Below are 15,410 nucleotides of genomic sequence, written 5' to 3' on the forward strand. Positions count from 1 at the left end.
ATAGGGCTCAATTGATTAAGACATTCTGTCGCATTGTGTATCTGTTCAGGTTGTCAAGCATTTAAAAAAATCTACTAAATGATGTGCTTTGTAATTAATGTGGCTAAATAAGCTAAATCATTGCCTCACAGGTAGACTCACTCATTTTGCATTCACCCTGTTTTTTGCAGGTTATTTCATATTTCACCATTTTTGTTTTTGTGCTTGGTTCTCTCCCTTATTTGAGTTCACAAACGACTGCTTAGCCTGCTTGCAGTTCTTTTTCTCCACACACATGCACACACACTCACACTGCTCTGCTCTCTCGCTGCACACAGCTGCTTGCTCTGCCTCTCTCTCTCTCTCTCTCTCTCTCTCTCTCTCTCTCTCTCTCTCTCTCTCTCTCTCTCTCTCTCTCTCTCTCTCTCTCTCTCTCTCTGCCTCTCTCTCTCTCTCTCTGCCTCTCTCTCTCTCTCTCTCTCACCCTCTTTGCGTCTACTGTATTGGCGGACTTTATCAGTAGTATGTGTAAAAAGTAACTCCAAATACTCGACTCATTATGAAATGACCAGAGGTTTCTTTTTTACAGCAGCAGGTGAGCCTCATGATGTAGAAGCAGTCTGATTATGTGCGACCAGGGTGTAAAATTTACCTCTTTTGCCATTGGCTAGTGACCTCCAAAAATGTACCAGCCAAAAATATTTTTCACCAGCCAAATAAATAAATCATGCCTTATTTGATTTAAAATAATGTCCTTCCTTTTTTACTATGAAAATCCAACTTAAGCATCACTTAAAGAATACAGTTATGTACAGATGAAATTAGATTATTTCTACTTTATTAGGTTATACTTCATTTCAAGGTGACTGCTGCATCATCATGTTTTAGAAATATTCAAAAGTGAAACTTTTTACATTGACTGAGTGAGCCAAATGTCTGTCTCACATCTTTAACAGGAACGTTCTATTTAACCTGCAGGAAAAGGGAAAAGAATAAAAAGACATCCACCAGGACCGAGGTTGGCCAGCCTCATCAATTTTCCAGTTTTCTTTGAAACATCATATAGTGACATTACTCCGTTTAGCTGTCTGTTCCTCTTCTTGATCGTCTCCTGCCTCTTTGTTTATCCTTTTTGTTTGTGGTGGCTTCACGCCGGCAGTGTATCACCACGCCTCCCTTGAAACGTTCTTCCTGCTGTGCTTGTTCAAGCAAAGGGAATGAATAGAACTCCAGTAGCTGACGTCATGCCGTTCTCAACGTACCAAGAAAGAAATGAGAAATGGGCGAAAGTCTGAAAACAAAACTTCACATGCAATACAAAATTTTCCATCGGCCACTGGCGGATGTGTGTTTTTGTTTTACACGCCAAACAAATTTTTTACCCACCATTGGCGCTTGGCGGGGGTTAATTTTACGCCCTGTGTACGACATTTGAATACAGTCACAAAAGAACCATGCCTCAAAGTGAAACTGTCCCTTTAAGTCAGTCCAGTGTGTCACCAACACAGCGCCTCTATCTATTGAGATGTGAGAAGGTTAGTTAATAGAGCACTCATCAGTCTTCTGTCACAGCCATGTATAATTAATACAATTAGCGTAGTCAATGGAGGCTGTTATTTATAGCATAACGAACATGTGTCTCATGCTATTGAACGTTCATCTTGTTTATCTCGTCTGAAACACTTTGAGTTAAGTTGACAGACCTCGTCCAAGCCATCAGTCTTTCTAAGAAGGTGCAGATAAACCATCATGTCATCAAAAATTGATCCTGACGTACACATGTAGCAGCACAGCCACAGGCGATGGGAGTAGTTAGCCTTGATTAGACGCACTTAGCGTGATTGACAAATTGACAAGCTGCTCTCGATCAATGCCGAAGTGTTCCTCTGTCCTCTGCCCTGTCAGCGTGAGCAGCATCCGTGTCCAGACATATTATCACCCAGCCATCGATAGAGGCCGCCTCCTGCTTCTACCGGCTCAGCCCTTTTCTTCTGCACCACACCGCCGTGCACAGGCTGGAGCCTTTATGTGTGCAGGATGGTCGATAAAGCGCCATGCTTATTCAGCTTTTCTAAGTTCAAGGATACAGTGACAGTGTTATCTCTGATGTATTTTTGGGTGTGTTCTTGTGTGTTTCTCTTCCAGGACATCGACTGGGTCCAAACAGAAAAGCACGTTTTTGAGCAGGCCTCTAATCACCCCTTCCTGGTCGGCCTCCACTCCTGTTTCCAGACAGAAAGCAGGTGAGAGAGTCATCCAGGAGTCCAATATTATCTGATAATGATGCCTTTTTAACACAACTTAATATTTCTAACAATGTTAATGATGTCTGTTATGTGGGGCCACTTCTTATGGAAAACTCTCCGTCATAACAAATGAAGAAGAAGTTCTAAAGTGATAACAAAACAAGATAAATTAGTGCTTTGAGAGAGCTTTTCTTCATGTACTTCTTTGTATGTTCAAGGGTAGCATATAGGACAGTGTTTGAGAGTATCTGAGTGAGAGAAAATGCTGGAAACAAATATTAGGAAGCAATTGAGCTAATCACATAATTAACAGATAAAAATGTTAAATACAAATAATTAATTAATTAAAAGATAAATAGTTGAGTAGGTAAGTGAGAAATTGAGTAAGTTAAAATAATAATTATAATAATGATAACAAAAAAATAATATAAAAAGAATACAAATAATACTGATAATAATAATTAATTATTAAATGAATAAAATAAAAATAATAGTATTTAAACTGAAGACTTAAACCATGTTCCTGCGTGAAGACCTCCATTGCGTTCCTCATCGTGAAGTCTTAATGCAGATGTGTAGCTCTTTCAAGTAACATCTGTTAGTGCCGTGCTGCCAGCTACCTGTGTGGTAGTTGAGCACAGCCTACAGTAGCTGTGATAGCTATGAGGTACGGATTGACCCACTGCTCGCTACCAATCCGCTGAGACTCTCACCACGAGGATTGTCTTCCCCTGTTTTCTTTTAAATGCATAATTAAAAAGTCATTCAGCTAGACTGGTCCGCCTCGCCTATGTATTCAGCATGACTTGTGCATTAGAGTGGTTACCTGCTTCTTCGAGCACCATCTTCCGGGCAAAATACCATTACACTTAAGAATACCTCCGGTGTCATTTATACTGTTTTAATAGTTGCACCAGTGTATAGGGCAAAGCTTTGGATGATGAAAAATGAATACAAAGTGAGTCTTGTACACCAAATTGTTCGATATGTGTTCTACAATTTAAAAGTGAAACATGAAATCACGTTTATTGCCAAATGATCAGATGTTATCTAACTAAAGGAGAGTTGTGTTTTTCCTTTCCTGATAAACAGAAGATTATATACACAGATTGTTTTGGGGTCCATTTAAAGAAAACTGCATTACATTTTGTATTCATGCAGAAAACTTAACCTTAAAAATGTGCCTCTTTTTCAGACTCTTCTTTGTTATTGAATATGTGAACGGTGGAGATCTCATGTTCCACATGCAGAGGCAAAGAAAACTCCCAGAAGAACATGCCAGGTAAACTCCAACTCTGTCACTTTGAATGGTTTTCTGCAGTTTTCCTCTGTCACTGGGAATATGAGAATATGATTTTGATATGGGTTTAGGAGGGTTTGGCTGTTCCTTCCTGTTCCTTACAGGTGTTAATAAAATGAATAAAACTGATGTTGTGATTTGTGTTTGGAGTCTTACTAAAATCTACTCCAATCTTTTCTCAGATTCTACTCTGCAGAAATCAGCCTGGCACTAAACTACCTCCACGAGCGGGGAATCATCTACAGAGATCTGAAGCTGGACAACGTGCTGCTGGACTCCGAGGGACACATCAAACTTACAGACTACGGCATGTGCAAGGTTGGGTTTGTCGTTCACTCTGTATGATGAAGACATGATGTCATTATACACTTTGGATGACAGCAGCTGCAGAGCTGAGTTAGAGTCTGTTCTGAAATCTCACGGCTGATCATGTGGATCAAATGGACTTGAAGCACTTTGTTACCCGTACTGATCTTGTTTCCTCTTGTCTAGATCTTTGCTTGTGTTGTTCTTGTTCTCGTATGTACGTCGCTTTGGATAAAAGCGTCTGCTAAATGATATTGTAACATGTGCTTCTTTAACAGGAGGGATTGAGACCAGGAGACACAACGAGCACTTTCTGTGGTACCCCAAATTACATCGCCCCTGAAATACTGAGAGGAGAGGATTACGGTGAGAATCATGAGACGCATGCACCAAGTCATTTCATCTGCTATACAAGGCATCATTTTTTCATTTTTTCATTTTGTCATGATTATGGATGCTACTCCAGTGATACACCTGGTTTATCTGTACAATCAGAAATACCTTCCTCAAAGTGATATGAAAATAGGGGCGCTGTTGGCCTAGTGGTCTAAGCGTGCGCCCCATATACAGAGCCTGCAGCGATCGCAGGTTCGACTCCCGGCCTCAACCATTTGCTGCATATATTCCCATTCTCTCTACTCCCCACATTTCCTGTCTCCAGTTGTTCTATCAAATAAAGGCAAAAATGCCCTAAAACATAACTTGGGGGAAAAAAAAAAAAAAAAAAAAAAAAAGATATGAAAACAAACAAGGAAACGATGAAGAAACTTCAAGGAGTCACCTCTTATTACATTTTAAACGGTCATGCTTTTATTGCACTGGCATGTTAGAGAAAACCTGCAATACATGCTGAATGAAAACTATGCATGTATAAGTACGCATATGGTACATGTGTTTGACTTCAGCATCAAATTAACTTAAAATTCCCTTTTTGCCGTTCTCCTACAAAATGACTGAATTAGTAACACAAAATAACTCCAATGGTTCATCTCAGTGTTTAAAAGATCATTACTCATGTTTGTATTTTTCCAGACACATTCTAAAGATAGACAGCTTCTTTAATCTGATCTAATGACATTATTAATCTTCATCTAGTTAATCATATTGTACTGTTTTTTCCTGGATCCTGTCTGCACATTGAGGAACAATTATTGTGATTATTTAGTTTACATCAAACCAAAAGAAAAGTGAACTCTGGATGAGTTTTGTAATATATGCAATAACCCATCATCAGTAAATTAAACTTTCATCTATTTACTGATTAGTCTCATTTTTGATCTGGTTCTCTGTTGCTAGGACACTGAAGGATCTATTATCAAAACCTTTTGTTTCTACTCACACGTTGTTTTTTTTTACTGATGTAGTGATGCTCCTCTCCTTTTCAGGCTGCAGGTTCAGGCTTTGAACTTTAATTAGACTAAATGAAAAGCAGAGCGTCTTTCAGTCTTTACTGGCAAAAGCTCTTCTAAAATAAGTTGTAAATGTTAAAAAGTAAACTTTATTGTTTTTGATTATTCATCACGATGTTCAAATTTGAAAAATATGGACATTTCCTCACACTCTGTACCCTTCTATGCAGAATTTAGTTTTTAAAAATAGATCATGTGGACTCAAACAAAATGTCTTTCCATGACAAGTGAATGAACATAACTGTAATTATATATTTGTATAACTCAATAAGTTCCGGTGGTTTGCAGAGAAAAGCCATTAGCAGTAAAGAAAATAATTTGTAGTCATGTAATGAAAGCATGTAACAAAACCATGGTATGATGGTGGGAGGGGTTGCTATAGTAACACTTCTTCCCTGGTATGCTTGTTGCAGTTTTCTAAGGAGTAATTTAAAATGTACGAGGTAATGAGCATGTTTTTAACATCTCTGTCGTTAAGGTTCAGGCTTACTTTGTCTTTCTTTGAGAGCTAAGATCCGCTTTTGACCTGTCAATCATTTTCTATTGCTCTTATGAAAAACACTCAGACGCTGTCATCACTGCCTTTGTATTAACATGTTTTTAATAGTTTCAGCAGTTTATACAATTCTATTCAGCAATTCATATAATTATATTTACAACATTTTCTTCTTTTTTAAAAATTAGTTAAAGCTGTATATCAATCAATCAATCAATCAATCAATCAATCAACCTTTATTTATACTCGAGAGATCATTGAGGGGCAACCCTCATTTACAATGATATCGAGTCAGTTACAGTGACATTTAGAAATAAAGAACCAAAACAAATAAACAACGATGCTTCAGGGGTATCAAAAGTCATCGAATATGATACATTTTCTTTCTTTTTTTTGATTTGGAGTTTAAAACAATTAAAGATCAAATGAAATAATACAAATGAAAGGAGGTGTATGGGATTGACTATAAAATGCACTAAAATAAAACGGGACTGTTGATTAAAATGATACAATAAATATATACAGGTAAATCTAGCGAACACAGTTACAAAGTGGGGCTGAAAGATTGAAAATTAAATTTCTAAATTGTCCAAAAATTGTTTAAGGAAAATTAAGATAAGATAAGGTCATACTTTGTTGATCTCTAGGGGGAAATTCAGTTGTTGCAGTGACAGGGACGTTGCACCAAGTAGAACTAAAAGAAAATGATAATAGTAATAATAGTAAACAAAAAGAAATAAATGATGACACTCGTTACAAATATTTGTAATTATACAGGCATTTAGGACACGTAGTGCAGACGTGACAGATTAAGTGACAATCACATCAAATCAAATCAAATAGCCCCTCTGATGCTTTAAGTATCAGTTGTTTTGTTGAGAATCAAAAAAGGAAAATTTCAAAAAAGAAATGAGAGGAATTAAAAACAATAGAGGAGGTCTGTTCAGATGAGGGGGGATTGCTAATGCCTGTAGTGTTATAACTGAAAGGTAAGTTAGCAGACACAGATCAGATCAGAGAGAGGATATTCAACATGTGTGTGTGTATGTGTCCTCAGGGTTCAGTGTGGACTGGTGGGCGTTGGGCGTGCTCATGTTTGAGATGATGGCAGGCCGGTCGCCCTTTGACATCGTTGGGAGCTCTGACAACCCGGACCAGAACACAGAAGACTACCTCTTCCAAGGTAACACAAACACACACGCACACCGCTCAGGTTTAAGGCTGGAGGGAAAAAAAACAGCTCAGTGGAAGCATGCAACACCTTCTTATTGACACGTTTCTAATGGCCGCCTCTCCCGGCACCAGGCACATGCCATCTGCCGCAGAGACATGTGTGAGTACTGGTGTTTTAGTCTATAGATTCATTGTATATACACGTGTCAGGGTTTTCAGAACAGAGTTTAAATTATGGGAAGTAAAATGTTGCAGACTGAGTCATATTGTTAAAGACGACGATGACACGCCTGCATGCATGTTCCAAACCAGCAGGAGCATCATCTTGTCATTTTAGCCTGAGGAGGCTGCCTGTCTCACCCTCCTCCCCCCTTTTCTCTCACCTCCTGCAGTAATATTGGAAAAACAGATCAGGATCCCCCGCTCGTTGTCAGTCAAAGCTGCCAGCGTTCTCAAGGGGTTCCTCAACAAGGTAAGAAGGGGTCAGACGGGTCTGGATCAATCTTAAACACTGCTGGCTGCTGCTGGCCCATGAGAGTGACATTATTACAGCTTCTGTCAGAGTCAGCTGACATCCCTCACTCTCTTTGCATTCACTCTCTCTACACCTTTTCACCTTCCCATCATATTTCTTACTTTTCTCCCCCTCCTCCTCTGCTCTCCTCTCCTCCTTTTCACCTTTCCTGCAAATTCTCTCCTTTCTCACCTTTCTCCATCATCCTCTCCTCGCTGTCTGCCTTCTTGTCTCGTCTCATGCACCACCATCTCTCACCCTGTCTCTCACCCTCCTCTCACCCTCACTCCCACAGGATCCAAAGGAGCGTCTAGGCTGCCACCCTCAGACCGGCTTTGCTGACATCATGGGCCATCCGTTCTTCCGAAATGTCGACTGGGACCTCGTGAGTCATTCACTTGTATTCCTGCCATGTTTCTGTGCCTCTCTCTCTCCTTCCTCTTCTTAGGTTGCCTAGTTCATCACAGTTTTTCATCATGCTTTAAAATGATGGGCATCATTGCATGCTGTGCCAAATAGGTCAAAATCAATCCATATATTGATTCTGCAGGGAAGGAAAAACAGAAAGCTGCTACTAGACAGCAGAAGGTCAAATTTAAGTGCAGCAGTGCCGTCCTCTCTGTGCCGCCCTGCGGGTGCAGAAGCTCTGCCGGAGCAGACGGTTATTAGTGATGGGATCATGAGATTACAGAGAGACAGGTAGAAATAAACCAGCCAGGCAGGAGACTGACAACAGCAGGATAAGGATGGGGAAGGAGTAGAATTTTGACATTTGATTAAGAACTTTATTTGAGGTCATTTTCATTTATCTGACGGAGACGACATTTAGCTTTCACCATTGGCTGTGTGGCAAGACACCCTGTGGAAGGGTAACCTCTTTCATACGGACACTGCACTCCTGAAAATGTCCAGACATTGTCTGGATGGGCTGTATGTAAATAAAAACGCTAGACTGTTTTTCCAGGTAAATTTATTTTTATTTTTTATTTTTTTTTAACTTTGTTTATTAATTTTTACAGAGAAAAAAAAAATCACATCCGAAATTAGAGGATACAAAACAACAAATAACCCCCCTCCCCGACACATACTCCCTCCAGATTAACTCGATAGAACTCCAAAAATGGAGAACATAAGACAAATAGCAAGTATAATAAAAAAAAAAACAGATGAAAGCAATAATCTAAGCATAGTAAGATACACCATGGTGACGCTCCGTCTAAAGACATACAGCAAGCTGAGCTATTGAGATCTATGAGATAAAAAAGGGTCCCAGATTTTTTTTAAAGATATGAGCTTTGCCACTCAGGGTCAGCCTAATCTTTTCAAGTTTAAGAAAATAAAGTACACTCTTAATCCAGCTCGAATGGGTAGGTGGGACAGACGACCTCCAATTCAACAATATCAGCCTTCTGGTAAATTGTTTTCAAGAAGTCAGGTGAGCCGATGTGTGAACACTGCAGTTTGTCAGAAAAAATTACTTGAACCAACTGGGATGAGAGATTGCGTGGTCCAATTTAAGTGTCTCTGTTTCATACTCTTTACAGCTGGCCTCAGCTGTCTTTATATTGTTTTCAGCTGTAGTGTTTGTATTGTGGAAACATCCCAACACATGCTGTAGTTACAGAGTGTAAACAAACAGGAACACAAGACCTCTCCTACTCCTCCTTTTTTAAGCATAACCTAGCTGTCCTTCCTCACTTATGAACTGAGTTGTGAGAGCTCTGACACACAGGTGTGAGACACAAGTGTGAACAACAAGTTCTTTAAAAATAACAAGACCTGAAAGTCCTGAAAGGGCCACAGTGTGAATTTAGCTGCACCAACCTCTCTGAACCTTTGAGAACTTCCCGTTTTTTCTTTTTTAAGTTATATTTCTGGGTTTTTACACCTTTAATGATAGAGGAGAGGACAGTGTAGGAAACTGGGGGAGATTTGGGAAATCTGGGAAAATTTGGGAAATATATTGGTGTGCAACTTGACCATTAGGCTAATTCCCTGCCTGAAAACGTCAACATTTTTAAACATCACCCTTCCGTCATCATTCTTCTAAAGTCAGGATTAAAAGGTTATTCATGAGGTGAACAAATGCTCTTTATAAATTCACAAAATAATTCAGCATGTCTGATAACATATTTCATCACATCAACTTTCAGCATTAAAACTAGGTGAGGAGAAATGAACGTTGAGGCCAGTTTACGTTTGTCAGTCACAGGACTGAATGTAGGAATAAAGTACTGAACATAAGTTACAAGATCAACCCCACTAGTCGAACACCATGGATATAAGAAATAAACACAGACATGTAATTAAAATAAGACGTTTTTTTAAATGTGGTGTTTAAGTGGTAAGGTTGTGATACTGAGAGTGAATGTGGACGAACAAGCAGCCTCTGAGTTTCTGGATGTTTCATCATATTTTGAACACCAGTAATTGAAGGATTGTCTGATCAGACTCTGAAGTATCATCACACAAACCACAGATCATTAAGTTAAAGCTCTTTTAAAATAAAACCTTTTTTCATTTAGCTGACGAGTTGCTGCAACAAATCTTAATTACCAATTATTCATCACAAAACAGAAGAGGGGTAAAAAGTCTAATCTCTTTCATTTTAACACTGACGCCTCTTGACTCATCTTGAAGTTTGTTTCGAGTCTGGTGTGTGACTGTCTGAATCCTCCCAGAATCCTTTAAGGAATCCCCCTGAAAGTTAAACTGAGACTAAAAATATTCAGTCATTTATGGTACCTCCTGTTCTCGCTTTCAGCAATGAGTAAAAGCTGTAATTCATGAGTCAGGGACACTTCCTGTTGTGTGACATCTAAAACTGTAAATAATCCCTCTGGGTTATTTTTAGAACTTGTGGTGAGAAACTACTTACAGGCTTATCAATTACAGGCTTATCAATATCTCACCAGTTTAATAGTTAATAGTAAAAATGTATGTTGCTTTATCTTCAGGTGTGAAGTCTAAAAAAGAAAAGGAAAATTACAATCATTTCAAAGTAGACATTTGAGAATCTAAACCCAGCATCTGTTTTTAAATTACACTTCTTCCTTATAAAAAGACAAAAATGATTCAATAAGCAGAAACTTAACGATTCACTTTTGGAGGATAGACTGATTTATGTATCGTCACAATCTGAAATACAACATGTTGTGGCCAAAACTACTCAAAAAGATAACTGCCTGTTTATTTTTAGCTGGAGTCTGACAGCAAATTAATTTGATCTAACACGGCACGAGGCTCTTATTGACTAGACCGACTGGTTATTGAAATGCACTTAGCTTTCTGGGATGATAAGTGGTTAAGAACTAACAGTGCAGGGGTTAACATTTTAAGTAATCAAATATATCATCTCATTTTTTTACAGTGTGATTCTGTCTGACCCATACTAAAGTTCTGTGGTGTTGTGTCCTCTTTTAATTATCAATATATTTTAGCTTCATTATTAAATTAAACTACATTAGATTGTGAAACTGCCTAAAGTTTGAACACGTGTAAAAGATTGGACACGTTTGTACTCGGACAGGAAGACAGACGTGACCTTAACAAACGTACAGACAGACATGCACTGCTGGATAACATGACAGACAGGCAGACGGACAGACAGGGCAGCTCGCCAGGGATCTCCATGACCTCTTTTTCCCTGTTTGGTCTGGAGCAGGAACCCAGCAGCCGGTCAGGGTGTCTGGAGGATCAACTTACACCCCCCCTCCTACTCCCTCCCTCTCCAACACACAAACACACACACACACACACGTGCACGCACACACACACACACACACACACACACACACACACACACACACACACACACACACACACACACACACAAAGCTCAGAGCTTACCGCGCAGTGCACCTGTTGACCTGCAGGGGGAGCAGTTGTTGGCTGGCAGACGAGTAGTGTTAGAGTTGAGAGACAGGAGGCGCAGAGAGAAACCTCTACAGAAAGATGTGTAAACTGAGGCAGAGGTGTCTCGAAGGTTCAAGTGTTGGTTCTTATTGATTCATTTTCAGGGATGTTTGACATTCTTCTTTTAAATGGAAGCAAAATAAATATTTTCTATTTTTAAAGTTTTTATATTTGTGCTTCTAAATTTCTCTTAGTTCATAACACTCTACACACAACTTTCATTTGTTTCATTTTCAGAGAAGCTCCGTACTACTTCCTCTTTTAATGACCGTCCTTACTCGTTTATTTTAAGAGCTTGTTCCTGATATATAATTGAAGAATACACGTTTGATAGAAATGAGAAAGAAAGCAGACAAACAGAATATTCATGAAACATGATCCATTTGTAGAAAAGCAGGTAAAGTGATGGAAACAAATTATTCTTCTACTACAAGTTGTTGACTTTAATTCAAGTGAAAGATGGCATGCAAGTTTAAAACAGCATAAGTTACATTCATTAAAACATGCACGATTTAAAGTATTGTATGTATATGTATGAAAAGCTTAACCTGCAGGTATGTGACTTTCTATTCCTCTATCTGACCACAGATTCAGAGACAGATGCAGATCATGACATCCCTGTAAATCTAGTGTTGACATTATTGCTTTAAACATAATCAGTTATCCATCGATTGTCAAAGCACTGAGTGACTAACATTACATTAGTTCAGCTTCTCTCAGCCTGAACGTTGATCATGAGCGTGTGTGTTTTAATGTGAGGAAAGTAAAGTAGTGTGCCGTGTCTGATTCCCGCTCTGTGTGTTGTTCCAGCTGGAGCAGAAGCAGGTGGTCCCTCCTTTCAAGCCCAACATCTCAGGGGAATTCGGACTGGACAATTTTGACGCCCAGTTCACCAACGAGCCCATCCAGCTCACACCTGATGATGAGTGAGTTTTATTTCATATTGTATTAAAATCAATACATCCTGTTTTTGTGATAAACTCATAGTGCTCATATAATAATTGAATCTTCTGCCTTTCTTTCATCGCAGTGATGTGGTGAAGAAGATCGACCAGTCTGAGTTCGAAGGCTTCGAGTACATAAACCCGCTCCTGATGTCAGCCGAGGAGTGCGTGTGACGGGATGCAACTCCTGCACTCACACACGTACCATTCCCAAACACATACACACACAGAAATACACACACAAACACACTCTCATGCACGTGTAACGTGGCGTCTCAGTGTCTTCAAGTTGCATGGTTACGAGACAACCTGACGACATCAACCTTCTGTTTGAGGGCCGCACATGCACAGTAGAACGCTTATTTGCCAAAACCAGACTCACACTCAGCCATTTATAACCACTTGCCCTTAAGCCTACCTTCTTTCTTAATTATTTTTATATCATGTAAATCTGCACTGATATCAATCTTCTCATCGGGGCCTCTTTCTCGGTAGCCAACAAGGCTACGAAGTTCTTCCAAGGTTGCTGTACACAACGGGGGCAGGGTGGGTTGAGGCAAGGGGCCGCAGGCTGAAATCCCCCCCCAACAGATGAACTGAACATCCTCTCCTCTCAGCTGATGGGGTGTTTCCAATGCATATTTTATTTGTATATATATGAATCTGCTAAGAGGATAAACGTTAGAGAAGGCCTTTTTAGCATCAAGCCACAGTTGGACAAGAGATGACAACTGGATCATCATGAAGTCATTTTGAATTTGGCTTTGTGGCGACATCCCTTCTGTAGAGGAAAGACCAATCATAACACTAGCCTTTTAAAAAGACAAAAAGATAAAAATCTATATATTTTCTCTTTTTTTTATTTAACAACATAGCAGTCATTATATATGTTGTTCTGAGTGTTTAAATGTCCAGCCTGAGTAACAGAACCAAACAGGTTCAGGCTGTGTTGTTGTTTTAGATGAATATCAACATCTGGAAAACAGAAGGGGTCTGCGTCCAGTCCCTTCTCCCAGAATGAAGGAACGTGAACAGCAGCAGCAGCATCCAGGCGACACTAATAATGAGTTACTGCTCTCAAACTGTGAATGAAAGAGCTCGCTGTGCAGAGGAACGGGCTGGAGGAGGAGCACCTGAATGCAGGAGCACAGGTGAAGTGTTGCTGTGCAGACCGTCTATGAAATAAACACTCACACAGGACCAAAAATAAACATTTTTCTGAAAGATGTCATGCTGGTACGAACTAGAAGGTACAGTAAGGAAAATGTGCTGTTCTAAGTCATAGAATTTATATATTCAGATGTTTTTCTGCTCATTTTTAATACTATGCCTTTCTGAAAAATATGGTCTGTTTCTTTTTTTGTACTTTCTTCATTCCATGTCTGTTTTGTTGTAAATCAAAACACTAAGTGATTGTTTAAATGAGAGTTTGGTTAGAAGTCCAAAGCCATGGCGCAGTGAGGTTTTGAGCCTACAATATGGCTTTAAAAAAACTGTGTCTGTAGAGCTGCATTTTTACCACATCTAATCTACGGTTAATGATCTGAATGAGGTGTTTTGTAAAAGCACGTACAGGCTCTGCTGAGTCTCCTCCCTCTGACTGTATCGACACTGATCGATGGTGCATGACCCTCCGGACTCTCGTCCTGAAGAAGCTTCTCTCTAAAAAGATTTTGGGGCTCACATGGTGACAGGAGGGACACCTTCATCTGTTACACATTACTTTTGCTCCATTGTTACTTTTTTTTTTTTTTTTTTTGTAAATCAGAATAAATTTTGATTTTTTTTTTATCACTACATTGATTCCAAAATGTTACTGGATGAACCCAGAGGAAACACTACTTGTTGTATTGGTTGTGCTTTTGGGGTGTCCAGCACCCGGAGGACTCTGCTGACCTTTATTATTAGTGTGCAAAGAAAAAACACAGACGGCAAAATAAACATTTTATTTCTCTCCTTGTGGTAATATGTGCTTGTGTCAGTGTGTGTCTTTCACTGTGAAGGCTATCTGCTGTGTAAGGAGCAAGAATATGACCCTCGTGAATTACACTTCAGATTTTTAAGACTACAGAAAACAAAACACGGAGGGGTATGGCTCTACAGACTGCTTGCAAGAGACAGACAAGGTCTTGAATTGCATTATTGGAAATGTAGTATTCAGTGTCTTTTGAGCTTGATTGAAATGAGAGACCTTCAGGGAGGACAGCTGAGGTTTTCATCATGAAAAAATGTTTAATATTGATAGAAAAACTGTCTTTATCATCTTGTTGAGTGGATTTCTTGTTTCACAAAAAATGTATCAGGTGTTTTGTTTGGAACGTGAAGGTTTATGTGATAAAAAGAACTCTGAGGCTTTTACAAATTCAGTCACCCCCTCTAGAAACTGTTATCCTATCAAAATACAGCTCCACATGGACAAAAAACACCAAAGGTTTAACACAATTATCATCAGCAATAAAAAAAAAGCATTTATAGATACACAATTTTATCATTTATAAAATGCACCTTGAGTTTATGGCTCTATGATATGTATATATATTTTGTGTTGCTAACTTGTGTGTACATCAACTGTATACAGGGTTCAAGATTTTGTGATGAGGCTCTTAATGTTCAGTCAGAAGATCATCAAATAACCAGTATTGATTAAAGCTGCTGTTGGTAGTTGTAATATAAACATCAGTTTGGAGAGAGATTTCGAATGTCAACACTACCCCACTTTCCCCAACTTCTCGTGCTTGTTCTATGAGGAAGTAGTGCCGGCTTCCCAGCCATTCAGGACAACCTGGTAGGGGCCACTCAACCAATTGGGACAGAGGGTCGAAGAGTAGCTCTGATTGGTTCGTGATAACGGGAACGAAGGGGAACAATGACATTGTTTGATACAAAGGCATTGGAAAACAGAGATTTTGCCATAATCTCAATGAGTACAGATGGGTATTATGACTTTTTTTCCAAACCCAGCAGAAAGAAAGAATCGAAGAATCGTTTTTTACCCCATTCCTACCAACTGCAGCTTTAAATGGGAGCTGTTCATTTTTTTATAATACAAAGTTAAAGCATCCACTTATGTTGAAACATTCACTGAAAAAAAAATGAAAATCTTGTTGACGTAGAAAAGCCCTGAGATC

The 15,410-nt window shown here is 39.2% G+C and overlaps 1 protein-coding gene across 1 annotated transcript in view; it reads left to right on the forward strand.

Moving 5' to 3' along the window:
• Positions 1-14,248, forward strand: part of prkci (protein kinase C, iota) — a 41,088-nt gene extending 26,840 nt beyond the window's left edge. The window contains exons 10-18 of the mRNA XM_034703228.1: positions 2,125-2,222; positions 3,421-3,507; positions 3,708-3,843; positions 4,110-4,197; positions 6,794-6,919; positions 7,302-7,381; positions 7,719-7,808; positions 12,149-12,264; positions 12,369-14,248. Coding sequence (XP_034559119.1) covers positions 2,125-2,222; positions 3,421-3,507; positions 3,708-3,843; positions 4,110-4,197; positions 6,794-6,919; positions 7,302-7,381; positions 7,719-7,808; positions 12,149-12,264; positions 12,369-12,456 — 909 coding nt within the window. The 3' untranslated portion in view covers positions 12,457-14,248. The remainder of the gene's footprint in view (positions 1-2,124; positions 2,223-3,420; positions 3,508-3,707; positions 3,844-4,109; positions 4,198-6,793; positions 6,920-7,301; positions 7,382-7,718; positions 7,809-12,148; positions 12,265-12,368) is intronic.
• The last annotated feature ends 1,162 nt before the right edge of the window (positions 14,249-15,410 follow it).

This window comes from Notolabrus celidotus, chromosome 15 (genome assembly GCF_009762535.1).
Source record: "Notolabrus celidotus isolate fNotCel1 chromosome 15, fNotCel1.pri, whole genome shotgun sequence".
Taxonomy (NCBI): domain Eukaryota; kingdom Metazoa; phylum Chordata; class Actinopteri; order Labriformes; family Labridae; genus Notolabrus; species Notolabrus celidotus.